Raw genomic sequence first — 27,415 nt, 5'->3', positions numbered from 1 at the left:
TCAAATACACAATCCAACAACTCCACAACGCTCTGGTGGACAAGTTGTGACCTGCACATTCACCACGCTATGAGATAATAACAGAACGTTACCACACAGAGTTGTTTTAGAGGGAAATACAGAGACTGCTTGATGAAAAACTGTCCCTGAAGGCAACGTGCATCAGCGGTTTTGCATGAATTTCCCTCTAAAACAACTCTGTCTGGTAACATTCTGTTATTATCTCATAGCGTGGTGAATGTGCAGGTCACAACTTGTCCACCAGAGCGTTGTGGAGTTGTTGGATATCGAGGGGTAAAACTCACAACACTCTAATTTTCAACAAAACCCCAGTCCTCTCCTCTCGTCTCATCTTAACTCTGAATAAGTTAGTGCATAAGTGCATCACTGGAGGGCAGGCCCCTTCAAAGTCCTTGTGTGGAAATTAGGAAAAAGGAACACTCACTGATTTGGTGTTGACGTCAGCGCCGGCGTTCACCACCAGCGACGCCATGTCCGGGTTCCCGTGTTTGGCCGCCCAGTGCAGAGCCGTCTGCGTGGGACAGAGTCAACAGTTACTGTAGCATCATCACTGTCACATGCATGTAGGGAAGTCACCATTATACAGTTTCTTGGTACAATTATTGTCAGACGATTATCACGATTATTATGCATTCATTAATTTTACAACACTATGACTGTGTAAGTCAAATGTAGTCGAAATATAATTACATTACTCATTGTTTACACAAAATATCTCAAGTATCTATTAATATATGACCAATTCTTAATCCCCAGGGGAAATGTTTGAAATATTCAGGTCATAAATTGTCATCTATACCAAATATTTACGTTTATTTTAATCGTTTTTCATTTTGTTTTGCTTTTTTTTTAAATTAAAAATGACACGCTAACATTTAAATTCCTACCAATTCAATGTTACGTTAGTTAAATGGACCAGTATCTGTGCATTTACCTTTATTTTTGTGCACATCTGCTGATACGGTTCCAACATCATCTTTTTTGGGAAAGTAACGGTATTTAGGAATCTTTACGATTATTTAATTGTGGCGTTTAATACCACGATTAAAGGGATAATTCACCCAAAATTGTAATTTCACTCATTATCTCGCTCCTCTTCCTGGTCCGTCAAATTTGGACGAACCAGGGTCCCAGTTCGTCCAAATTTGACGAACCGGGAAGAGGAGCTTCGAGAAGCTTCCGCTGCAAACAAGCTTGAAATATAGACTTATTTAATTTTTTTCGGACAATTTCGCATTTCGGGGCTTCAATACAAGACGGACATTACATACGAGCAGCATGGAGGTATTTGGATGTTTATTGGTGTGTCTTTTTGTTACGAAGACAGTTGGTATCCATTTGCAACCGTTATATGGACATGCACTGAAATTTCACTTTTGGGTGAACTATCCCTTTAAATGTATCAGTATCTGTGCATTTACCTTTATTTTTGCGAACACATCTGCCGATAAGGTTCCAACATAATATTTTTGTGAAAATAACGGTATTTAGGAATCTTTACGATTAATTAATTGTGGCGTTTAATACCACGATTAATTGTGAAAACAAGTAATCGTGACATCCCTACATGCATGCATCGTTACCGGGCGACGACGGCAGAGGAGGGAGGGATGGTGAGGAAAAATGGACGGAAAGAAAGAAAGAGAGACAGAGAAGAGAGAGAGAGGAGGTTTCCTGCCATCGCACGGAGGCTAATTACAAAACAACACAGCTCTGTGCCCACGGCCGGGGAGGAGGAGGAGGGGAGGGGGGGGCTGGCCGCTGTCACCAGAGAGAAGATTGATGATGTTAGTGTGACCTGCGGAGGGGAGCCCCACCCAGACATCATCACTACTGTCAGCACGTCAAGCAGGGAAACCCCCCCCCCACACACACACACACACACACAGATACAGCCACATGTTCACAGACTGAGATCCAGTTGTAATAATAATAATAATAATAAGTCGACATGAGGAGACGACGTGAAGCCTCCACCTGTTGGAGCAGAGCTGTGATCATCACGGCCTCCTTCGCTTTAAAGCTCCGTAATTATGTTATCAACAGGTGGAGGGGGGGGCAGATGTTGGCAGATGTTGGCTGGAGTTTAAAAACCACATCCATCCTCTCTCTGAGTTTGAGTTTGACCCTGAACACGACGAAACTGTTCCCACAGCTGCTGCAGCAGAGAAGAGAAACTTTAAAAAGAAAGAAAAAGTGACGAGATGGAAATGACTTCTCTTAGATGTGGAGGCGCTGACGTGTTGCTATGACACCTACCATGTTTATCTTTGTGTAAAACAAGATAATTAACATTTAAGTCCTGTTCATAAATAGAAAGTGACTTTTGGAAAGTTCATCATTTAATAAAATTTGTAATTCCTTGATTTTTTTTTTAAAGATATTTTCCAGACATTTTTTGCCTTTATTTTGAAAGGACAGTGTACTGTAGAGAGAGACTGTGGGAATAACATAGGCCTACACTCAGGAGTCGGACCGGCGATCAGCGCTTTAGGCATATGCCAACATGGGACGTGTTCTCTAAACACTCGACCAATGAGCATCCGTCAAAACCTGTGATTTCTAATCTATAATCTATACTTTTATCTTTTAACAAACAGTGTAAAAGTTATAAAAACCAGCCGCTGCACATTAAATTGCAGTGAAAATAATGTGTAGATAATAAATAATGATAAATAATTTATAATTTATAAAAGGAAGCTGTTCAGCTGCAGAATGAAAACTTGTACTGTAGATATTAGATATTTAAAATATGTCATTTCTGATGATACTTATAATACTTGTTTTATTTTGAACAATTAACACTCAATGATCAAGTGTCAATAAAAATTAATTAAATTATCAGTTTTCTTGTGGTTATCAGTCACCATCTCTCTCTTCTTAATTTGCTGTTTAATAAATAAGTGGAGAAAATGATAATTTATGTGTAAACAGTGAGTTATCTCTACTCCTTGTTGTTAATCGGCTCCTGAGACTAAAACTACAACAACACTTACACGTCTGCTTGGTTTTATTTAAGTTTGACAGAAACTTCCTGAAAGTTTCAGCTGCAGTTTGAACCTCAAAGTAATTTAGAAAAATAAAAACCTGCCGACCGGAAAAACTCCAGAGCAACACATTAAACTTTTCTGAAGAATTTCCTGATCGCTATTATTTTATATTTAGATATTTTTAAAAAAAGAAAGGTTAAAAGCTTAAAAATCAGTTTAATTGAGCAGCAGATGTAATCATTTTAGGATTTAGTTTTTACCTGAGGAGCAGCTGTAAAAACACAGAGACTGAGAAACTCAGAGATTTAGATCCTGTCTCATCACAGACAGAGGACGTGAGTCTGTCTGTGTCGAGGAGCTGAGACGCTAACGGCGCTAAGTAACCGCTGGACGACAACTGTCCAACATCTGGAACAGAAAAACCAGAGGAGAGATAGAGAGGGAGCTGCGTCTCTACGTCGGCGTCTGACAGACAGACAGACAGACAGCGTCCATCACTGTCTGTCTCTCTGTCTGTCTGTCTGCTGCTGCGTCTCTTTTGTCACATCTGAAGAAGACAGATTGATTGGGTCGAGACGTTTGACGGGCGGCTCGACGGGCGTCCCGGCGGGGAGCGGTGATGGACGAGGACAGAACAGGATGCAGCGTCAGGATGCAGCGGCAGAGAGGAGGAGGAGGAGGAGGAGGAGGAGGAGGAGTGATGGACTGATGATGTACTTACAAACTGTGTGGAAGAGGAAGTCGGTCCCAGCAGGAAGGGAAGGAAGGAGGGAGCGAGGGAGGAAACAGAAAACAGAGTGAAACACTGAAGGACGTTGTCAAATGTCTTGGTTGAATGTACAAAACTGGACGTTCAGTCAGTACATCTGCATGAAAAGGACATTTATTTTTATTTACTTTGAAAACAACCAAATGGAAATGATAAAAAAAATTTTGTAAGACTTCGTTTTATTTTTTTTTAGGTAAATTTCATATCCACAAAAAGAAATGGACTGACAGCAAACCAAATTTTACACTTTTTTTGAAGTAACTTTATCAATACAGCACCGACATCAATGGACTAGAAATGCCAAAGGCTTTAAAAACAAACTTTATTTTGGAAACAAAATGTATTTAATTAATATGCTTTTCTTTACATCGATGCATTTTTTATACATGATACTTCTATACTCTTTGTATATTTATCCACCTTTTTCCGAACGTCAAAAACGTAAGCCGGTTTTGCTCTTCCGGTGGAATTTTATGCATGGTAATGCACGGTTGTTTTTTTGTTTTTTCCAATGAAAATCTGTAAAACATGGATCATCATGCCAGCTTTTAACAATAGATATCACACAAATCGACATCCGTGTTAAAAGCCAGCGTTAATAGATCCATGCGTTTACCGCAACTATGACAACGACTGAAAACCATGGAAACGTACAGTAAACTTACAATTCCACCGGAAATGCAAAACTGGCTTCCGGTTTTGACCATCTGACCATTTTCACCACCATGACGTTCGGAAACTTGTGGATACTTTTATAATTTTTTCTCCCCCTGGCTCAACAGTTTTGTTATGTATGTAGGCCTAATTGTTAAAGCAGAAGTAAGCGTAATATTTGTGTTAATATAAGTCTTAAATAGTTCTATCTTCCGACAGCAATCACTTATATAGAGTGTTTGGTCTGAAACACGGGTCTGTCAGTCACTCTGCTCTGCTGTAAGCCGAGGAGAAAACTTTCCTAGTATCCTACAACCTTTATCCAATAAGGAGAGAGAACGGCATAAAGGGTCGGTCCTCTCTGTGTGTCCAGCCAAGGGATGTGCGTGAATGTGGTGACGTAGGGACGAGGGCGGGGACTGCTAACTCCATCGGCTGACAGGAAGTTAGACAAAACCACCGGATCGCTTACTTCTGCTTTAATAAAGTTTAAAGAAAAGACACTGAAGGAAGGAGGAGGAGGAGGAGGAGCTCAGGTGGAGGTGTGCAGGAGATCTGACCTTTATGAAATCCACCTGAAACATGAGGTGAGAGCAGGATGAGCAGTAAATCCCCTCAGTCTTGCACAACTCCTCCTCCTCTTCCTCCTCTTCCTCCTCGTTGTTTCTCATCAGTCTTGTCATTTATTTTATTCTATTTTTTGTGCATACAGGTTTTTTTTTCCTCCTCCTCCTCCTCTGCCTACCAACCGGACATCAAAGCGTCCCGAGGAAGACTCAGCACCTTCCCATGGACACAACCTGTATTGTTCTACAATTAATCCCAGCCTGCTCTATTACTTTCAGATTATCTTTAAGTGGGTGAAGTCTTTGTGGGGCATTAAGAGTCTCCTTAATCCGCCCCCCCCCCCTCCTCTTTCCACTACAATCTCCCTTATACACTTCAATGGCGGCCCTTGCTATCTTGTCCGGGTGGCTTAGGGCCGCTCTTAGAAGGTGGTCCGAGCCGCCGAGCCACAGGCCGCCGGACGGTGTGAGAACTGTGACACAGGGGAGGGACAACAAACATGAGCTCAAATCTCTTAAGCGCACACAGGGAGACAAATAAAAGGATTTGGGTTGTCAGGGGGGGCCGCAGGAGCTAAAAAGCTATCTTTCATAATCCTTTTGATAGTGGAGACCTTTGAAATGCATGATCTGGATGTTTCAACACGGGCTTCTCCGAAAAAAAAAGAAAAAAAAAACTATTAGAGGGAAAAATCTCATTGGAGCTTGTGAAAGTTACACAAGCTATAAACGAGCGAGGAGGAGGAGGCGGTCGGTGATAGATGGAGAGTTAGAGAGAGTAAAATGTGGTTTATTTCTAATCAAAATGTCATTTCTAGTCAAAACAAATCTCATTATATTCAAAATAAGACTTATCACATAAAAAGTAGCTTGTTTTTAGACACTTTTTACTTCTTTCAAGCAGATTTTCACTTGGAATAAGTAGAAAAATCTGATAGTGGAGCAAGTTTTTCTTCCTTATTACAAGCACAAAAACCCTGCTTTCACTGGCAGATTTTTCTACTTATTTCAATTGAAAATTTGTTTGAAACAAGTGAAATTATCTAAAAACATGTTAATTTCTAGGTGATGAGTCTTATTTTAAGTGGAAAGAGATTAGTTTTGACTAGAAATGAGACATTTTGACAAGAAATAAGACAAGATTTTGAGTTTTTGCAGTGTAAATAAAACTAAAAAATAAACTTTGATGATCAGTTTTTACACATGTGGTGCAGATGTTGGTGTCGACAATGAGACTCACCCCCTGAGGAGACGTCACGGTCACAGAGCAGCAGCATCACAGAGAGAGAGATGAAATAAAAAGAGGCTTCAAATCATTAAAAAACATCTTAAATACTCAGTTAATAATGTTTATGCTTATATTTATATTTACAGTTTGCAACAAGTGGCAGATTAAATACTCACTGAGGTGAAGTCCTGGTTCCAGCCCCAAGAAAAGACACAAAAACAAAAACAAATTAATTCTAATCATCCATCACATGAAACAGTTTTTATTCAAAAAGAGAAAGTTTGTTGACTTTCTTTTGACCGTCACTACATGTGCTATTTTCATATTTCATATTTTCATATATATTATATTCTTATATTTTAAACAGAGTCTTTTTATTTTAGTATTTCTGGAGGCAGACACAATATTAACACATTTCACTGCACATTGTAACATGATGTATAATTGTGCATGTGACAAATAAATCTTATCTTATCTATTTACATGTTAAAATATTCTACTCTTTTAGTATTAAAGTCCTTATTGTCGTCGCTTTGTGCAGATTAAAACAAAGTGAGAAATGAGAAATTAGCAACAAGTGATTAAAAGAGAAACTTCACACATTATTAAAATATTAGATATAAACAGATAAATATAAAATGTGCAGATTTAATTCTTCACAGTGGGAAATTGCACAATATTATATTTAATTTTGATTGTGTTGATGAAGAGTTTGAATAGTCTGAGGAAAGAACATTTTTTTATTTGTTGTGGTCGGAGTTTTAAACGACAGGAAGTTCCTTTCACAGTAGTTGTGTCTGATTTAAGTTTTGACGAGGCTGTGATCAGAGACTGAGTTCACTCTGAGCAGGTTTAACTGGTGTTGAACAAACAGCTCCAGAGATTGTGGAGTCAGAGGAGCTGAAGTCTGTTGACTTTTCCCTCACGTCTGAAGAGCAGTGGCGGTTCGGAAAGTTAGAGCGAAGACAGACGCACACATGACGAACGTCGACACAAGATCCTGAGTTTTACTGAGGTGAGACTGGAGGAGATGGATCAGTGATTATTGCAAAGAACAATAGTTTTAATTAACTTTATTATAATGAAAATAGTTCTTCAGTAAAGTAAAAGTATTTTCTTGTGCAGCACAGTTTGGAAGATAAGATCATCTGCATCCTTGAAGGGATTTTCAAAATAAAGCGTACGTCACACATTAGTGAGTTTGGCTTGCAACAAGTCTCAGTTTAGTTTTTTTATTTTCTTAAATTAAACTTTTATAAAATAAAAAATAGGTTTTTGTGCTGTAGCTTCTTGTAATTTTATATTTCTCTATCTTTATTTAGTTTTCTGAACCGGTTTGTGTAACGTTGGTGTTTCCTGCCTCGTCACTCTGTGACAGCGATTATCACCACGCTGCCACATGTTGTTATTGTTTCCTGCACGAGGTCCAAAAGATAAAAAACACTGTAACACAGTGTGGTGAAGGCAGAAGTTTAAGGGTCAGAGGTCAGAGAGCAGAGCTACCTTCTTATTGGCCAGAGAGGGATCCTGTCTGAGCAGCTGAGAGAGGTCGGGCACCCGAGCTCCGGCTGCAGAGTAGATCCACTCCTTCTCTATCGGATCCAACTGGAGCAGAGAGAGAGAGAGAGAGGAGGTCAGTCAGACACACACACACACACACACACACACACACACACACCCTGCCATCTACATCCTGTTATGGGCTGTCTTTGATAGCGCTGAAGCTACAAACCTCTAATCCATTTTCCTAGAAACCACAGAGTCACAGCACAAACTGACACACCGAGGGAAACACCCACGATGACGCTGCTGCACACACACACACGCGCACACACACACACACACACACACACACACACACACACACTCCCAACAGTTTAGACTGAACTTGAACTTCTGTTTTCTGTTGTTTCATTAAAACTTTCTCTGGGCAGAAGGAAACAAAGCCGACCTCCTCTGACTGGTTCAGAAACAGAAGCAGAAACCGCCTCATAGAAACAGCTGATATACAAAAGATAAATGTGCATAAATGTGAATTTACACTAGTAAACATCTGTAGTTACGAGTATTAGGGCCACATTGAGAAAAAAAAACAAAAAACACAGACTTGGAGAATAAAGTCATAAATTTACAAGAATAAAGTTGTACATTTCCTACGAGAAAAAAGTCATAACATTATGAGAATAAAGTCGTAAATTTACGAGATAAAGTTGTAAATTTTGCAACTTTATTCTCAAAGTTTGTGATTTTTTTATCTGTCAATGTGGCCCTAATACTCCGGCGTATGTAGTATATTTGTTGATTACTTTCTTTTTAAAAAAAAATCATAATTATATATTTTTACTCTACCTACTTTAAAAAAAAAAAATCTTATTATTAGGGAAAGATGCACCGAAATTTTGTTGCGCTTCATTGCTTGATGACAATAAAAGGAAATTCAATACAATAAATGTAAAGATCCACATCTAAACAGAAACCTGGGACTCATTTCTAACACAGATCAGGGATCTATAATCCAGGACTAGAAACTAAAGACTTGCTAATGTTTAGTAAAATTACCTCTAAATGCATTTTGTTGGACTGACGGCCGGGGAGGGAAGTTTAGGTTTTTTTTTTTTATCCTTTACTAGTTTTTCAGAGTCGTACAGAGAGACTTCACTGATGAGACATGTTAGTATGTCTGTGTTTGTGCTCTTTTGTGTCGCTATAAATATCTGATACATATCTGTCAACATGAGACAGGCCCGTTGTTGTAGCCATTTAAAGTATTTAAACCACAATTAATACATAATAATCACCTTATCGCAGTTATTTTTGCTTAATGGTTGAAGTCGTTTCCCTTCATCTGTTTAAAAACAGCTGCATGTAACTAACAGAAGTTTCCCCTGTTTGAGGTTTGACTGATCTGATCCTCTTTTCATGACATCATCATGTTGCCCCCCTGCCCCCCTTCTCCTTCTTCATAAGGCTTATGTGTATTATAAACTATGTTCAGGCCTATACAGTATATATAGTAAGTGGCATAAAATGATCAGAAAAAGAGAATTAAATCATTAATCGCAATTATTTGTAAGGCAATTAATCAAAGTCAACTAAGCTCTATACACACACACACACACACACACACACATACACACACCCCAGGATGAAATCAAACAGGAAGTGAAGTGACTTACGGCGACAGCGGCCGAGCCCATGCTGCCTGAACTCTCCTCGTCCTGCTCCGACTCCGACTGCAAGACACAGAGAAGACAACAGGACGCTGAGTCGTTGGACTGTGACACACACACACACACACACACACACACACACACACACACAGGAGTTAACTGTATCAGTCATAGTGCTCACTCAGCATGAGACGACATCACAGGACACACACACACACACACACACACACGCTGAGGGTCACGCTGCTGTGATGTTTTCCAGCCGACGAGACGCGACCAGAGGGTGTGAGATGGGGACAGACAGGGAGAGGTAATGAGACGAGGCGACGCTTTCACACATGAGGAGTAATGAACAACAATCCAATTAACAATGAGCCACAACAACAACGCAACAAGTCGACAGTCAAACACTCAACTGTGTTTTTTTTTTTTTTTTTACTCTGTAAAAGGGTCAAAAAGAAAAAAAAACTCAGTAATTTATGTTGTTAACTGTTCTCAGATCAGACGCAGACGTGGTGGTGATGATGATGATGATGTTCAAACACTCGGCTCTTTCATGTCTCTGCTGCTAAAACTGTCACATGTCGGCCAAGTGAACAAGAAAAGTGGAGCGATGGTAATTAGACACACCAATAAAAACAGACTGAGAGAAGAAGGAGAAGGGAAAATAAAACCCTCACAGTTTAATCTGCACTTTTTATTTCCTCTTCTTCAATTTATCTGATCATTTCCTGCATTTTTATCAATTTTATCAGGAAACTTGCATCTTCAAATGTCTCGTTTTGTCACAGAAACACAGAAATATTCACTTTACTGTCACAGAAAAGAAAAGAAAAGCTGTTTCTGCAGATGTTAGTTTGTTTGTTTGGGTTCAGAAATGATTGATTGATCTTCTGCAGATGGACTGACTGATCGGTGGAGGAGGAAGTCACATAAATAATAATCAGATAACAGAGCGTCGGCGGTGCTGAGGTCACACTGATGTGAAGAGTTCACATGCTCATATCTGATTATTTACCCTTCGTCATGTTGCTCAGCATTGACGCTGCAGAACACAGAGAGAAGCTGAGCATCATGGGAAACTCAACACATCTGTTAAAAGCTATTATTATATTCAGCCTGAGGGGAACGTTAACGTCCTGGAGGTGTTGCGCTTCATCTTTTAGGACCTTGACTTTAAATTCACTCTCCATCCTCACCTTTTCTTCTTATTTTCGAAAATTTTATCTAAAAAAAAAAGTTGGGTAACACTTTACAATAAGGGTCCCTTAATTAACGTTAGTTAGTACATTAATTAACTGTTTACACTGCAAAAACTCAAAATCTTACCAAGAATATTTGTCTTATTTCTAGTCAAAATGTCATTTCTAGTCAAAACAAATCTCATTATACTTAAAATAAGACTCATCACATAAAAAGTAGCTTCTTTTTAGACACTTTTTACTTCTTTCAAGCATATTTTCACTTGAAATAAGTAGAAAAATCTGATAGTGGAGCAAGTTTTTCTTTCTTATTACAAGCACAAAAACTTGCTTTCACTGGCAGATTTTTCTACTTATTTCAAGTGAAAATATGTTTGAAAGAAGTAAAAAGTGTCTAAAAACAAGCTACTTTTTATGTGATGAGTCTTATTTTAAGTATAATGAGATTTGTTTTGACTAGAAATGACATTTTGACAAGAAATAAGACAAATATTCTTGGAAAGATTTTGAGTTTTTGCAGTGTACAGATATATTAACAATCATTATTATGTATTACTTAGGATTAGGAAACACATTAATTAATGTAGCCTATTAGTAAGCAGTTAATTAATGTTTACTACTCAAAGTTAGTTAATAAATGATTAAGTAATAATAAAAGTTGAATAATCATGTAATTAGTTATCATTATGTATGCATTACTCAGCATTAATTAACACATTAGTTTATATATTAATGCTTAATAATGTACTAACTAACGTTAATTAAGGGACCCTTATTGTAAAGTGATACCAAAAGTTTTTATATTGAGTGAACTAATGAAGTTCTGTTTTCTCTCTGTGAACGATCAACAACAACAACACGTTCGTCTCCTCCAGACGTTACAACGTTAATGAGTTTATCAACGGATGTTTCAGAGTTTCACAGCTTCAGGTCGTCGTTGTTAATAATGAATCAGGTGTGACTGACTGACACCTCCAGAAACACACTACAGAGACACACACACACTAACACACACACACACAGCAACACACTCTGACATATTTCAGCTGCATCATCATCATCATCATCATCATCATCTTCTTCTTCCTCTGGGACGAAGCTCGGCCTCTTTAATGATTTTTATCTTTCTAATGAGCTCCAACATGTTGCTGTTTACCATGACAACAGAGCTTCATTTAAATGTAGATCCTCACACACACACACACACACACACACACACACACACACCTCCCCCTGCTGCTGACCGGTCACAGATCCAGGTAATTAACTCAGCACCACCTGGTGGCCGAGACAGGAACCACTGCAGGTTCTGAACAGGAAATCGCTGTTTTATTCTTCTGTGGTGGAAGTTTGACACTGAAAATTATAATAATTATAATAATAAGTGAAGAAAACACATTTTATCAAAGGTTAAAGTTGTCAGAGTGATGTGTTGTACGATTATTTTACGATTTTAAAAAGTTGTGACGATACACTGCAAAAACTCAAAATCTTTCCAAGAATATTTGTCGTATTTCTTGTCAAAATGTCTCATTTCTAGTCAAAACTAATCTCTTTCCATTTAAAATAAGACTCATCACCTAAAAATTAACTTGTTCTTAGATAATTTTCACTTGTTTCAAACAAATATTCACTTGAAATAAGTAGAAAAATCTGCCAGTGAAAGCAAGTTGTTTGTGCTTGTAATAAAAACTTGCTCCACTATACAATACAATACAATACAATACAATAAATCTTTATTATCCACCATGGTGGAAATTTGCCTTCGGCTCACCGTAAAGATACAAAATTTCATTAAAAACATACAGCAGTTAAGAATGCCGTTAAAAACACAGTTAAAACATATAGTTAGAAAAATCTGATCTGATTTTTCTACTTATTTCAAATTAAAATCTGCTTGAAAGAAGTAAAAACTGTCTAAAAACAAGCTACTTTTTATGTGATTTGTTTTGACTAGAAATTACATTTTGACTAGAAATAAGACAAATATTCTTGGTAAGATATTTGAGTTTTTGCAGTGTAAAGTCAAAAGTGAAATTTTACATTAACGTCCAGAACTCACTGACGTTCTGTTTAATGTGAAACATCATGAATAAAAGTCACAGCACATCTTCTCCATTAAGAAGCAAAATGTATTAGTTTTATTTATTTATTCATTATTCTATTAATTGATTAGCTGAATAACGGCTGATATTCATCTTTAATTATTGGAGTATATTGATGTATGAGTGAGTGTTAATAACGATGCAGCAGGAAAAGTTGGAGTTCATAATATTATTGTTATTTACTAATGCAAAGCTTATGAATCTATAGTTTTATGTGATAAATCACATTAAACATATTAGTTGTATTATTCCTCTGAGAAAGAAATTCACATTAATCATTTTATTACCAAAATCTGACTTTTAGGAAACTTTTGGGGGGGGGGAACTCATCTCAGTAAAATAAAATTCATCTTTGTTTTGTCTCTTTATTTTTTTTTTGGCAAATAAATTATAGACTCTAATTTGAGTGTTGAGGACGCAGACAGTCTGTTACCATGACGACACAAAAAATAAACAAAAACAAAACTGCAGAGATAATGAAAAGGCACAAGACCGGGCAATATTATCTGTGTTCAGTAAAACAGTGATTTAATGTCATGGTTATGATCAATACTTTTATAAATCACATCAATCTGCAGATAATAATAATAAATGTTATGTTTTATTTACAATCGGTTGTAAAGGAGAAATCTAACTATCAGCTGAGTTTATATCTATTTATATTATTACTTCATCATTTCCACACATAAAACAGAAGAATTAAAACATACAGACGCTACGAAGCTTCATGAGCTCATAAAACCTTCAACACAACACGCTGCGATCCAAAACTCTAAACTTTACTGAATCACAGCGACGACAGGCTGTTTAAACATCTCCACTTAATGTTGATTAAATCCACAACCTGACACACACACACACACACACACACACACACACACACGGGTCCATGAAGCTCAGTGATTATTACAGTCGGTTGTTTTTCTAATGAAGCTGCTCGCCGTCACGTCAACGTTCCTCTGATGTTTTTCCAAGTTTAGACAAAGTCGTCGTTGAAAAGTCTAAATGTTTAGTCTCTTTTCCTTTTTAGTGACGTTTGGTTTCACATTAGAAACTCCTGGAGAGACAGAAACGTTGAGTTTCTACTAATATTTGAGTTTTCTAGTAGTTGTGTTACAGCTGACAATAAACAGACAAAAGCTCAGAGTCGCACTGGTTTGTAATATCATCTGCGTGTGTTTATGTGTGTGTGTGTATTTGAGGATAACCTGTATTTCTTTTGCTTAATCATAATACCATGTGTTCTGTTCTGCTCCACAATATTTACACTAAATCCCTGGAAACTACAGAACTCCACTCAAGTGTGAATCACTGATGTGCAGTGAAACACTTCACAATAATGATTCTACAACAGGAAATTATAATAAATTCATACAGCAAAATATGTATAAAAGTCCAAAATTCAAATAGCAGCTGAGGTGAATCCAGGTAAAACATTCCACTAAATAGAAAAACCTCACGAATGAAAACAACTTCCTCCATCCAACAGGCCCGACCTGCTGTTTCCACATCTGTATCATCAAGTGATAACATAATAGTGCTGCCTTCAAATATCCAGAACCTAAAACAACAGCACATAGGCTAATCATGAAAGAATAAAAAGCATATTCACATTTGAGAAGATAGAAACAGTTAATAATCAATATTTTATCTCTAAAAACAGACGAATCGATGATCAAGAATGACACCAGATTCATTTCCTGCATCACAGAAGCTCAAGCACCAAATTAATTCCCCAGAAAATCAAGTTTCAGATTTGAAGGTGATCTCTCATATTTCTGCATTTGCAGGATTCCCAGCGTTACTGTTGCGGCTGCTGCTGAACGTCTGTGATTTAAAGGGATACGCCAACATTTTTTTTCGTGTCTTGCCTCACTCCCGAGTCCATGACCAGCAGATAGACACCATCCTTTCGACTGTGCGTGCAGTAACAAGGGAGATAGAGCCGTATCGCCCGTAATTAGCTTAGCTCAAACACTGGAAGTGTATGGGTAGTGTTAGCCTGCCTCCTACCCGAGCCGAAATCAGCAGTCAGAAGCTGATTTCATTTTAGCTCTAAACTCTGTATCACTTTATCGACATTTCAAACATGTTTAGGCGAGAAAGTAGCGGTTTAGATCAGCAGTGTGTCGTTAGTTTGTCTAAATACCAGCTGTTGACAATTTTGTTCGGACGAATTCGGCGCTATTCAAGCTAGCCATTGTGACCAACGCACTTCCGGTTACTTTCACAAAATAAAACGCCTGTTGCCCTTTACATACAGAAAACCATGATGATAGAATTTGTGCTTTTACTTTGAAATAGGAAGCTAACCTACCCTCGATGTAGCTTGCTTGAACCAAAATAAAGCGTCTTTGCTTGAACCCTCCGTTTTGACCGATCTCGTCCCGTTAGCGGCATTTGACCGCTCAAGATGCCTTACCGGAGAGTTTTGTCAGCTCTGAGACGAAGATCGGCCCGCCGGTTTCCATTTAGAGTTGCTGAAGAGTTTCTCTGATGACTTTAGGTGGAGGCAGGCTAACACTACCTATACACTTCCAGCGTTTGAGCTAAGCTAATTACGGGCGATACGGCTCTATCTCCCTCGTTACTGCACGCACAGTCGAAAAGATGGTGTCTATCTGCTGGTCATGGACTCGGGAGTGAGGCAAGACACGTAAAAAAATAATGTTGGCGTATCCCTTTAAAGCAACACGGCCTACAGATTGTGACCTCTGACCCCAGATCATGCACCGAGTGTACCTGGATGTGGACAACAGGAGGCTGTGGAGGTTTGTTCTGCTGCACGGTGACTGTTCCTGTCTGCAGGATCACACACACACATCAAAAACACAACCAGCTCTGAACTTCCTCAGGTCAAAGTGCTGCCGGAGGTTTAAGCCTCTTTTCCTCCTCCTCCTCCTCCTCCAACATCTGGGTGTGGAGCAGATAATGTTTACTTTCACAGCCTGTTTGAACAAATCATGTGTGAGGACCTTAAAACCTGCAGCATAAAGTGCATTAACATTTCAAATCTACAAGTTAAACGCTTTGTGTTTTCACTCACTCACTGCAGGAACAATATTGCACAAGTACTTCCAGAGGGATTACTGTGCATTAAACCACGCCACGCAGTGTTTATTTTCACAACAGTCAAGTGCTTCTCTGCTGCATTAGTTTCACACAGATCCGCCCTCTATGTAAAGACATAAGCCCTCTGACCTTAACTGTTCTAAGGTCTTCTCCTCGCAGCAGCAGCAGCAGCAGCAGCGATAACAGTGAAGAGCTCCTTCTTCTTCTTCCCTGCACTGCAAAAACTCAAAATCGTTCCAAGAATATTTGTCTTATTTCTTGTCAAAATGTTTAATTTCTACTCAAAACTAATCTCTTTCCACTTTAAATAAGACTCATCACCTAAAAATTAACTTGTTTTTAGATAATTTTCACTTATTTCAAACAAATTCTCACTTGAAATAAGTAGAAAAATCTGCCAGTGAAAGCAAGTTTTTTGTGCTTGTAATAAGAAAAACTTCACTCCACTATCAGGTTTTTCTACTTATTTCAAGTGAAAATATGCTTATACTTATTGAAATAAGTAAAAAAAAGTGTCTAAAAACAAGCTACTTTTAATATGATGAGTCTTATTTTATGTATAATGAGATTTGTTTTGACTAGAAATGACATTTTGACTAGAAATAAGACAAATATTCTTGGTAAGATATTTGAGTTTCCATTTCCATGTAGTTTCCATTTTCCATACTTTCCAATGTGTAGGAACCCACTATCAGATTTTTCTAGTTATTTCAAGTGAAAATAGGCTTGAAATAAGTAAAAAGTGTCTAAAAACAAGCTACTTTTTATGCAGAACTATGTATGTATATGTATAAATATACTTACTTTAGGTATAATGAGATTTGTTTTGACTAGAAATAAGACAAATATTCTTGATAAGAGTTTGAGTTTTTACAGTGCGCTCCACAGTGTTCCTCTGTGTAAATGCCACGGGGCCGCTGGGCCGTCGTTTAAAAACGCTGACACTAAACGCTCCAAGAGAGAGAAAGAGCTGCAGCACAAACAAAGGCCATGTTGTTGTGACCGTGAGTAAACATGGTGTAAACACAGAGGACAGAGTTTATATTCACCTCAGCAGCGCCGTCGGGTTCTCCACATGACATCGGCTCATCCTGCTGTTGAGGAGAAGAAGAAGTCGTTGTTGTGGCGTCCGTCACATCCCACTGTGCCGCCGCCGCCGCCGCCCTCGTTCTGGACGGACTCGAGTGTTTCTGTCCATCATCGTCATGGGCGATGATGCCCTGATGATGATGCTGGTTGTCGCGCTCCTGCAGCAGCTGCCGGTACTTCTTCTTCAGGACCAGGAACTTCTCACCCTGCAGCGGAGACATAAAGAACATTTAATGCATTTATCAATTCATCTTTATCACCCCATTCAGTTGCACATTAACTAATTTAACATAACTGAACATATGTTCTATTTAAATTCATATTAAACTCAAGGTTAAAGGGATAGTTCAACATTTTGGCAAATTGGCCCATTGCCATAATCCCTATAGTCATAGCAGTAGGTTCGTTACCTTTAATTGTCGGTGCAAGCTGTTTTTAGAACGGTGGAGCAGAGCCGCGAGCTGCTCAGAGCTACGCTACGGAGGCTCATGGGATTTCTTGGTTTCCCTCATCAAACTCATCAAATACACAATCCAACAACTCCACAACGCTCTGGTGGTGTGAGTTGTTTTCAAGGTAAATACAGAGACTGCTTGCTGAAAAACTGTCCCTGAAGGCAACGCGCATCAGCAGTTTTGCATGAATTTACCTCTAAAACGCAATGGGCCAATTTGCCAGAATGTTGAACTATCCCTTTAAACTTCTATATACTATAAATGTTTATGAGTATAAGCAACAAATAAAAGCAGAATTTCTCACTATTTCTCTAATTTGACACTGAAACCAGTTCATTTATAGTAACTCAACTGATATTGGACAGATAAGTTTTTACAGTAAAACTCTGTGACTCAGTGCAAAACTTTTATAAAACCATCTTCAGAGAAAACACAACCAGCAGCTGCGTTCCCTCGGGGGGAGGAGGGAGTTAAGTTATTAGACGACTTGTTATTATTGTGCCAACACACTTTAACAACTGTTCATAGTGAAACACTCGTTCTGCATCGGTGCCCGAATATAAATAGAAAGAAACACGAGAGCAAAAAGCTTTTCCCACAAAAGGTAAAAATATTTTTTACAGTTCACTCACATTCTCCGACTTGACCACAGCGATCCGGTCGATGATGAGCTTGAACTCCTCTCTGTATTTAGCTGCAGGGGGAAAAACATTTGACATGTAAAACTGGAAACTAAATATAGATTTTAATATCTAACAGACTGTAATGAGAGGGAGGGACAGGAGATTAAATTGTTAAATGAGGATAAAAAGAAACTGACAGAAATAGACACAGGGATAAAAAGGGAAAAAGAAAAGAGCATGAATTAAAAGAAATGAGAGAAAACACATGAAGTGTTTCCAGACAGAGACAAAACCAGACGGTAGAGTGCGTTCACAAAGTATTCAGACCCCGTCACTAAACATTTACTTATGTCATTACCTCATGTTAAAATAACAAAGTCTCTTCCCACATGAATTACAAACAGAAACCCATAATAGCAAAGTGGAAACAGAAAAATATATATCGCACACTGACATAAGTATTCAGACACTTTCCTAGCAGACCATAAATTGAGGTTCTTCACATTTCTCTTCATCATCTTTGACTGTGATTGGACTCAACCTGTGGTGAATTCAGCTGTTTTGATGTAAAAATGAAAAAAAAAAAGTGTCAAAGACGACGATGCACATCAGAGTTAACACCACAGGCAACGTCCTGCAGAGCTCAGACAGGATCGTGTCACGGCTCAGATTAAGGATCCAAAAGCACAGCACACTTTCCCTAAATAACTTACAAGATACAACTGGCGCAATTTATGTTTATTGTAGTTAACCAAGTTTTTTTTTCTTTTACTTTTTTTTTTTTTTTTTTAGAGTTTGACTATGTCCTATGATCCTAAACGTGTCAAAAACACAACATGATGCCGGGAGACCAGCTTCTCACTCCAACGTATGACGAGGTCATCATGAAGTGACAATAAAAACTGAATTGAATTGAACTTCATGATTCTTGGTTGGAAGAAGGAACAACCAGGAAAAACCAGGAACAACCAGGATTCCTCCAAAGGACCTGAGTACCAGAGGGGACCAAGAACCTGATGCAAGGCTCCAGACTAACCTCTTCTACTAGTAGTACGGTGGCACCTAACTTCAAATTTTAGGAGTGCAAGCAGAAAAGGAGTGCTCAAACACTTAAATCAACTTGCTAAGCAAATATTCACATTTACTTTTCATTCATGATTCACAGATTCCAGATTCCCCTTTCACGTTTCACCAGTGTTAACACAAAAATGGCAGATTTACTGGTTGCACAAGTCAAAAGTTTACTTGCACCGTCTCAAAATTTAAGGGCAAAATGCTCCCATGTATGGACAGTCTTAAAGGGATAGTTCAATATTTTGGCAAATTGGCCCATTGCCATAGTCCCTATAGTCATAGCAGTAGGTTCATTACCTTTAATTGTCGGTGTAAGCTACGGAACGTTACCAGACAGAGTTGTTTTAGAGGGAAATGCAGAGACTGCTTGTTGAAAAACTGTCCCTGAAGGCAACGTGCATCAGCGGTTTTGCATGAATTTACCTCTAAAACAACTCTGTCTGGTAACGTTGTGTTATTATCTCATAGCGTGGTGAATGTGCAGGTCACAACTTGTCCACCAGAGCGTTGTGGAGTTGTTGGATTGTGTATTTGATGAGTTTGATGAGGGAAACCAAGAAATCCCATGAGCCTCCGTAGCGTAGCTCTGAGCAGCTCACGGCTCTGCTCCGCCATTCTATAAATAGCTTGCACCGACAATTAAAGGTAACGAACTATACGGACTATAGGGATTATGGCAATGGGCCAATTTGCCAAAATGTTGAACTATCCCTTTAAACCCTGTGATAGTCCCAGCTCCAGAGATGGAGATGGAGAAATGTCCGCTGCAGTTCTCCACAGTGGAAGGTTTACAAGCAGCAAAAACACTCTTATCTGGTCTGATAAGATCTAGATTAAACTGTTTGGCCTCAACTCTAAGGCCAAGTCAGGAGGAAACCAGACATGTTGTTGAGTGCAGATTGACGAGGGGGAAAATATTTCTATATTTTATCATAACGCTGCGACATAGAGTGTGAAAACAAACTGAAGGGGGTCTGAAAACTTTCAGAACGCACTGTGTGGTTTGTGAGTGACAGTCTCCTGGAGGAGCGGCCGGTTTCGTGTTTCTTCATGTGAGCTGAGAGGAACAAGGTCCGTCCCAACACACACACACGCTTGGCTGGTCAACTGGATGCTGCTGCTGCTCACACTCACAGAAAACACACAGTTTGCTTCGATGAAAATAAAAAAACAAGAGGAGAGAGAGGACTGAGTTTCTCCTCCAGCATGAGCCCAAACACAAACAGATGACAGAATATCCCCCCAAGGACAAAAGGCCTGAGTCACCGTCAACCTTTTTTCCTGTGGGAACCAAACACACCACAGCTGACGACCGGAGCTCATCAGATAAAACCTTTTGTCTTTGTTTACACCAGAGAGCAGATACTCAGACGTGTGCAGCAGATTGTGTGATTAAGGCCTGTTTCTCACCGAGGGCCCCTGATTAAAGGGATAGTTCACCCAAAATTGACATTTCACTCATTATCTACTCACCCTCATGTCGACTAAGGGCTGGGAGAAGTTTCAAAAAAAGTTCTGTGGCTTCTCTGAGTTACAGGGGGTCTCGACGTAGCAGTGCATGTCCATATTACGGTTGCAAATGGATACCAACTGTCTTCGTAACAAAAAGACACACCAAAAAACATCCAAATACCTCCATGCTGCTCGTATGTAGTGTCCGTCTTGTATTGAAGCCCCGAAATGCGAAATTGTCCCGAAAAAAATTAAATAAGTCTATATTTCAATCTTGTTTGTAGCGGAAGCTTCTCGAACCAGGGTCCATCCTCTTCATAGTTCGTCCAAATTTGACAAACCGGGAAGAGGAGCTTCGAGAAGCTTCCGCTACAAACAAGCTTGAAATATAGACTTATTTAATTTTTTTCGGGACAATTTCTCATGTCGGGGCTTCAATACAAGACGGACATTACATACGAGCAGCATGGAGGTGTTTGGATGTTTTTTGGTGTGTGTTTTTGTTACGAAGACAGTTGGTATCCATTTGCAACCGTTATATGGACATGCACTGCTACGCCGAGACCCCCTGTAATTGAAATTTTGGGTGAACTATCCCTTTAACACACACAGACACTCATTAGACTTTAGGCGTATAGGTAGGTTTAGGCATCCCATTCATTCATTCATTCATGCCTGAGCTGCACATACATAATAACCACATACTGGAAGTGTTTCCTTTTCCTGAGGTGAGGTGGTTCCTCGGCTCGCGAGCGCAACAACAGGAAACCCAAAGGGAAGCTGCCACTTAACATCTGTCTCAACAAAAGACATTCCTCGCTTCGCTCACAGACTAGTGAGCAGCTCTGTTAGACGGCGACGACGCGCTGGTTATTTATTAGCTGGAGATCTGCAAAAACAAGCAGCTCGGACAACACACACACACACACACACGTCAGGGTTCCCACTCTGTTCTTGAAATCATTTTCTACAGTCTGACGGAGAACACGCCAACACATCCTCCATCCCATTCATGCTTTGGAGAAGTTTTTTCGACAGTTGTAGCTTATTTTGTACGTTTAACCAGTTTGTTTCTATGTTTATTCCTCTCTCTCTCTCATTCTCTCTCCCAGAAGTCTGATTTAAAGATGTGCAGTCTATGGCTCCAACTTATCTATGACATAGGCCTAATATCTTACATGCTTAATAGAAAGTAAGACAATTTTATCATAGAACAATGCAGAAACATGTTGTTTTCAGCTCTCTGTCACTATCTATCTGTCCTTCATCAGAGAAGACAACAGTGTCCAATACTGGAAACACTCATCAACTCAATGTCGCACTGCAAAAACTCAAATATCTTACCAAGAATATTTGTCTCATTTCTAGTCAAAATGTCATTTCTAGTCAAAACAGATCACATTATACTTAAAATAAGACTCATCACATAAAAAGTAGCTTGTTTTTAGACACATTTTACTTCTTTCAAGCTTATTTTCACTTGGAATAAGTAGAAAAATCTGATAGTGGAGCAAGTTTTTCTTCCTTATTAGTACAAGCACAAAAACTTGCTTTGACTGGCAGATTTTTCTACTTATTTCAAGTGAATATTTGTTTAAAACAAGTGACATTTATCTAAAAACAAGTTAATTTTTAGGTGATGAGTCTTATTTTAAGTGGAAAGAGATTCGTTTTGACTAGAAATGAGACATTTTGACAAGAAATAAGACACATATTCTTGGAAAGATTTTGAGTTTTTGCAGTATGATAGTTTTCTCGCTAGGATTGGGAAAGAAATCCTTGGTGGTGTCTAAAAAAGTCTGAAAACTGAGCTCTGGTGTCATGATGTGATCAATAATTTTCCAGGACAACTCAAAGCTTTTCCAGGACTATTTTTCTCAATTTCCATGTGTTTTCTACAAACTGGTTTTCCAGGTTTTCCATGCGCGTGGGAACCCTCCCTCCACCTCCCACCTCCCAACACCGTTGCCCCAGTTTTTTCCGATGTGATGAGAAAGAGCGAAACCCATTAAACAGGTCCAAGTCCAGTCATGCATGTGGACTTAATTATGATTAAAACACTATCATCACAATTACGACGTGAAAAGCTGCGACCACCACATGCTACGGCCGGACTTTAAATATGTGGGAAGCACTTTTGTAATTGGACGTTCAGCGCGTCAGATGGTCTCTCTCTCGCTCTGTCTCTGTCGCTCTTAAACCTCTGTCAACAACTGCACCGCTGCTGACGGAGCATCTGGACCGAGCACGCTGCCGCTGACTGCAATCCAAGGTCACTTTGGATAATCAGTCAGGGAAGGTTGAAATATGTTTGTGTTTCAGCCGGTGCCAAAGGTAAAGGTGCAGTTTAGAGGATCACGGATGAATCATTATTATTTCTTTAGGAATAAGAGGGGGGGAAAAAAGTGCAGAAAAGGCAAAACATGAAACGTTGCTTCACTGTGATTTATTACACAGCTGTTGTGTGTTGTGTTTGTTGGCTTCAGTTTTGAAAGATGCACAACACCACATGAAAAAGTTGTTCACAGTGCAGAAAAAGAGAAAGTAATCAGTAGTTCGCCTACATTGGTGCTAAAAAGAAAATCCATGCACATCCAACTTTCAAGGGGAATTGCCGTTTTTTACAACCTGGACCTTATTTCTAGCATAAAATCCGATCATTTCCTCACCCAGATAACTTTGGTGTCATTACAAGTCGTTGTGATGAAATGAGCTCCAGCCGAGAGCCGCGTATATCCGTATAATGGAGTCTACAGGGCAGCAGAATGCAGCCTCTAAATAACACATTATCTGCAGAGAAACTCCTTCATTTCACCAATATTTAGTTCTGATAGGCTAGTGCTATTCCCCTCTGAGTCCGGGGTTAGCTGTTATCAACATCCGGGGTCTGTAGGTTGACCTACTGACCTCTGACCTGGATGATGTCATCTCTGAGCGCCGCCCGGCTCATTCTGATAATAATCATTCTGCTTCGGCATTCGGGTCCATTTTTATCTCAACTAGCCGGAGCTTTAGTGAGTCCAGGTTGAGGAGAGGAAGCCTGAGGAAGCTGAACTTCATCCAGCTGCTCATTTTGTTCTGACAAGTCGGAAACACGCAGAAACGAACCGTAGCATTAGCGGTAGCAACAAGCCGCGTGGTGCAGCGCTCAGAGATGACATCACTCAGGTCAGAGGTCAGTAGGTCAACCTACAGACCCCGGATGTTGATAACAGCTAACCCCGGACTCAGAGGGGAATAGCACTAGCCTATCAGAACTAAATATTGGTGAAATGAAGGAGTTTCTCTGCAGATAATGTGTTATTTAGAGGCTGCATTCTGCTGCCCTGTAGACTCCATTATACGGATATACGCGGCTCTCGGCTGGAGCTAATTTCATCACAACCACTTGTAATGACACCAAAGTTATCTGGGTGAGGAAATGATCGGATTTTATGCTAGAAATCCAGATTCCCCTTTAAAGTTGGATGTGCAGGATTTTTTTTGCAGGGCTGCTGTATATTAGCACTAATGTAGGCGAACTACTGATTACTTTCTCTTTTGCTGCACTGTGAACAACTTGTGCCTTTTTCACGTGGTGTTGTGCATCTTTCAAAACTGAAGCCAACAAACACAACACAACAGCTGTGTAATAACCCCAACCCTGAATGACCCTGTGGTCGTTTTGTCTGACGTTTCCATCCAGGGTCATAAGAGGTTAACAGAAAAAAAAACACTTTAGCTGAGAAAAATCTTATTTAACTGCTCATAAATTCAACTTCTTATTAATCACAGGAACGTTGCCTCACTCCTTTGACAAACCGGCTTCAGACTGTGATTTATTACACAGCTGTTGTGGTGTGTTGTGTTGTGTTTGTTGGCTTCAGTTTTGAACGATGCACAAACAACTTCTTCACCACATTAAAAAAAAAAAGAAAAAAAGTACATGATGTTCATAGTTTTTGCCCAAAAACTGTTAGTCAGTACAAATATGGGAAGTATCTGAGGCTGTGGCTGTGATTCAGGACCTGGTTGCATAATCCACATGTAGGAGGAGGAGGAGGAGGAGGAGGAGGAGGAGAAGAGGAAGAAGAAGCAGACACACTGCAAAAAATCAAATATCTTACCAAGAATATTTGTCTCATTTTTTGTCAAAATGTCATTTCTAGTCAAAACAAATCTCATTGTACTTGAAATAAGACTCATCACATTAAAAAGCAGCTTGTTTTTAGACACTTTTTCCTTATTTCAAGCATATTTTCACTTAAAATAACCTGATAGTGGAGCAAGTTTTTCTTTCTTATTACAAGCACAAACATTTTTTCTACTTATTTCAAGTGAAAATGTGTTTGAAACAAGTGAAAATTATCTAAAAACAAGTTACTTTTTAGGTGATGAGTCTTATTTTAAGTGGGATGGGATTATTTTGACTAGAAATGAGACATTTTGACAAGAAATATGACAAATATTCTTGGAAAGATTTTGAGTTTTTGCAGTGCAGAGTGGTCCTGGGTTCAGATGGAGGGAAGTGGAGACTTTTCTATTAATCCTGATTGTCTTTACTGACGTATCACACACAACAGGTTGTTCCCGGGGTCCTTGAATGTGTCATGTGGAGCTGATGATGAGTTCAGGTTCCCTTCAGCCTGGAGGGAGGAAATGACACAATTCCTGCTCTGAAACTGTAGATGCATGAGGCATGAGGGGCTTTTAATGCAAACCAGATGCAGCAGGGAACAATGCACGGACACAGCAGAGCAGTGTGTGTGTGTGTGTGTGTGTGTGTGTGTGTGTGTGTGTGTGTGTGTGTGTGTGTGTGTGGGAGGGAGGGGGCTGTGTTTCAGAGTGGGGGGGCTGTGTGTGTCTGTGTGTGTGAGGTCTTTACCTTCAATAGTAAATGAACCATAGGAGGCTGGTAAACATGAGGCCAGTGATATCTGTGCCATCCTCTCGGACGCACGGATAGAAACCGACTCACACTCCTCCTCCTCCTCCTCCCTCCCTCTCTCTTTTATTTGTCATTAATCTGAATCCACGACACACACACACACACACCGCTGCTACTCACCGCGGAGCTGCAGGTCACTGTGGCCGATAAAAGGCTTGAACGTCTTCAGGATGTCTGCGTTTCTCACTCTGCCCGAGTTTCCTCCGCTGGAGTAGAAATAATCCAGCAGCGACTCCTCGTTCACATCACTCATCTCAGCGCAGGGTCCGTGAACGCCTCTTCTCCCGCTCTCTTTTCTCTCTCTAGCCTATCTCTTTCTGGATGTTTCTTTTCTTTTCTTTTTCTTTTTTTTTTATTCCCACCGTTCAGATCTTTTATTATTCTAACATCTCTCCTCCTCCTCCTGCTGCTGTTTCTCTCTCACTCGGCCATGACGGACTTGGGGCTCCTCTTGGCTAATTTGTTGTAGTGCATGTCTGAAGTTCACTCCACCCAGAGGAGCTGACCGCCTCCTCCTCCTCCTCTTTAACCATTTAAAGTCGCAGCTCAGCAGCATCTTGCAGTCTGAGCTGCTGCAGTCTCTGCTGCGCCGCCTCAGCTCCGACCTCTCCTCTTATCATCTTTCATTTATCTGTTTTTTATCCATTTATCGCGCTGTGGAAACAAACAAGGCCAAAAACTAAAGCCTGAGCACGTTCTACGCATTTTTTTTTTTTTAATGTCCGTGAACGCCTCATATCCACACAAGACGCATTTGTGCTGTAGGATATTCAAGTGTTCTAGTATCTTCGATTTAACTGCATTTCCCAGGGAGGCTTAGTACTTTTTACTTCAATATACACTAATTATTTGACGCATTTATTAAAATAATAACACAAGGCTTTAATTTAGCAGTTTTGCATGCAGCAGTTTACATCTCTGCAGCCTTATAGTGTTATAAATATATAATAGTAGCCTATTGATTTTGGTTTTATAGTGATGCAAACTATTTGATGCAGTTAAGTATATTTAAGTATAAAAAGTTAGATTTTGGCAAGCTTATTGTTTTTTCCTCACACTTTCATTTTGGTAAAAGGTTTACATACTTCCATCCTGTCCCACTGCAATGTTGGAAAATGTTTTGCTGTAGGTTGATTTAACTGTTAAACACTTTGGATGAAGCAATTTTTCCCGAGGCCTTGGCACATTAAAGCAAAAAACAAGAGGGAATGTATAATATACACTCTATTATACGCTATTAGCTCATGTTTGCAACTTTGCAATAAATTGTCACCTAAACATTGCTTGAATGTGATTCCAATAATGAAACCAGTTTATATAAGCTACTATAATAATTAAACTGAAATTTGAATTTCTTTAGGCCAGAAGTTGCAGAAGTGCAGTTGAACAGCAGATCTTAGTTGGTACATTAGGTACATAACTATTGAAATAAAGCACGTTATAATAAGAGATGACATCATCCAGGTCAGAGGTCAGTAGCTCAACCTACAGACCCCGGATGTTGATAACAGCTAACCCCGGACTCAGAGGGGAATAGCACTAGCCTATCAGAACTAAATATTGGTGAAATGAAGGAGTTTCTCTGCAGATAATGTGTTATTTAGAGGCTGCATTCTGCTGCCCTGTAGACTCCATTATACGGATATACGCGGCTCTCGGCTGGAGCTAATTTCATCACAACGACTTGTAATGACACCAAAGTTATCTGGGTGAAAGATATTGTCGGATTTTACAGTATGCTAGAAATAAGGTCCAGAATGTAAAAAAAACCCAACAAAATAAAACAGCAATTCCCCTTTAAATAACATCTTCTTATAATACCAGTGAATGGTGAACATGTATGAATGGAAACCTTCAGCAGGAAGTCAGAAGCAGCTCATAGTCCATGTATAGTAATTCCAAGAAAGATTAATGACACTTAATAAAACAACAAAGATAAAAGGTGTTACAACCATCCCCACCACTGTCAGTCAGTGTTTGACTAACTGTACCAGCATGGTGGTTTGAAATAAACATTG

The 27,415-nt window shown here is 39.4% G+C and overlaps 1 protein-coding gene across 1 annotated transcript in view; it reads right to left on the bottom strand.

Moving 5' to 3' along the window:
• The window catches only part of LOC146985151 (uncharacterized), a 29,841-nt gene extending 3,981 nt beyond the window's left edge, over positions 1-25,860 (bottom strand). The window contains exons 1-8 of the mRNA XM_085782907.1: positions 25,518-25,860; positions 17,954-18,015; positions 16,827-17,072; positions 9,405-9,461; positions 7,732-7,833; positions 6,405-6,416; positions 6,241-6,243; positions 440-532 (exon numbers count right to left, since the gene is read on the bottom strand). Coding sequence (XP_085639033.1) covers positions 440-532; positions 6,241-6,243; positions 6,405-6,416; positions 7,732-7,833; positions 9,405-9,461; positions 16,827-17,072; positions 17,954-18,015; positions 25,518-25,650 — 708 coding nt within the window. The 5' untranslated portion in view covers positions 25,651-25,860. The remainder of the gene's footprint in view (positions 1-439; positions 533-6,240; positions 6,244-6,404; positions 6,417-7,731; positions 7,834-9,404; positions 9,462-16,826; positions 17,073-17,953; positions 18,016-25,517) is intronic.
• Positions 25,861-27,415: the final 1,555 nt, after the last annotated feature.

This window comes from Trachurus japonicus, chromosome 7 (assembly GCF_045865225.1).
Source record: "Trachurus japonicus isolate A0001 chromosome 7, Traja_1.0".
Taxonomy (NCBI): Eukaryota; Metazoa; Chordata; class Actinopteri; order Carangiformes; family Carangidae; genus Trachurus; species Trachurus japonicus.
This window is presented reverse-complemented; position numbering and strand designations above follow the sequence as displayed.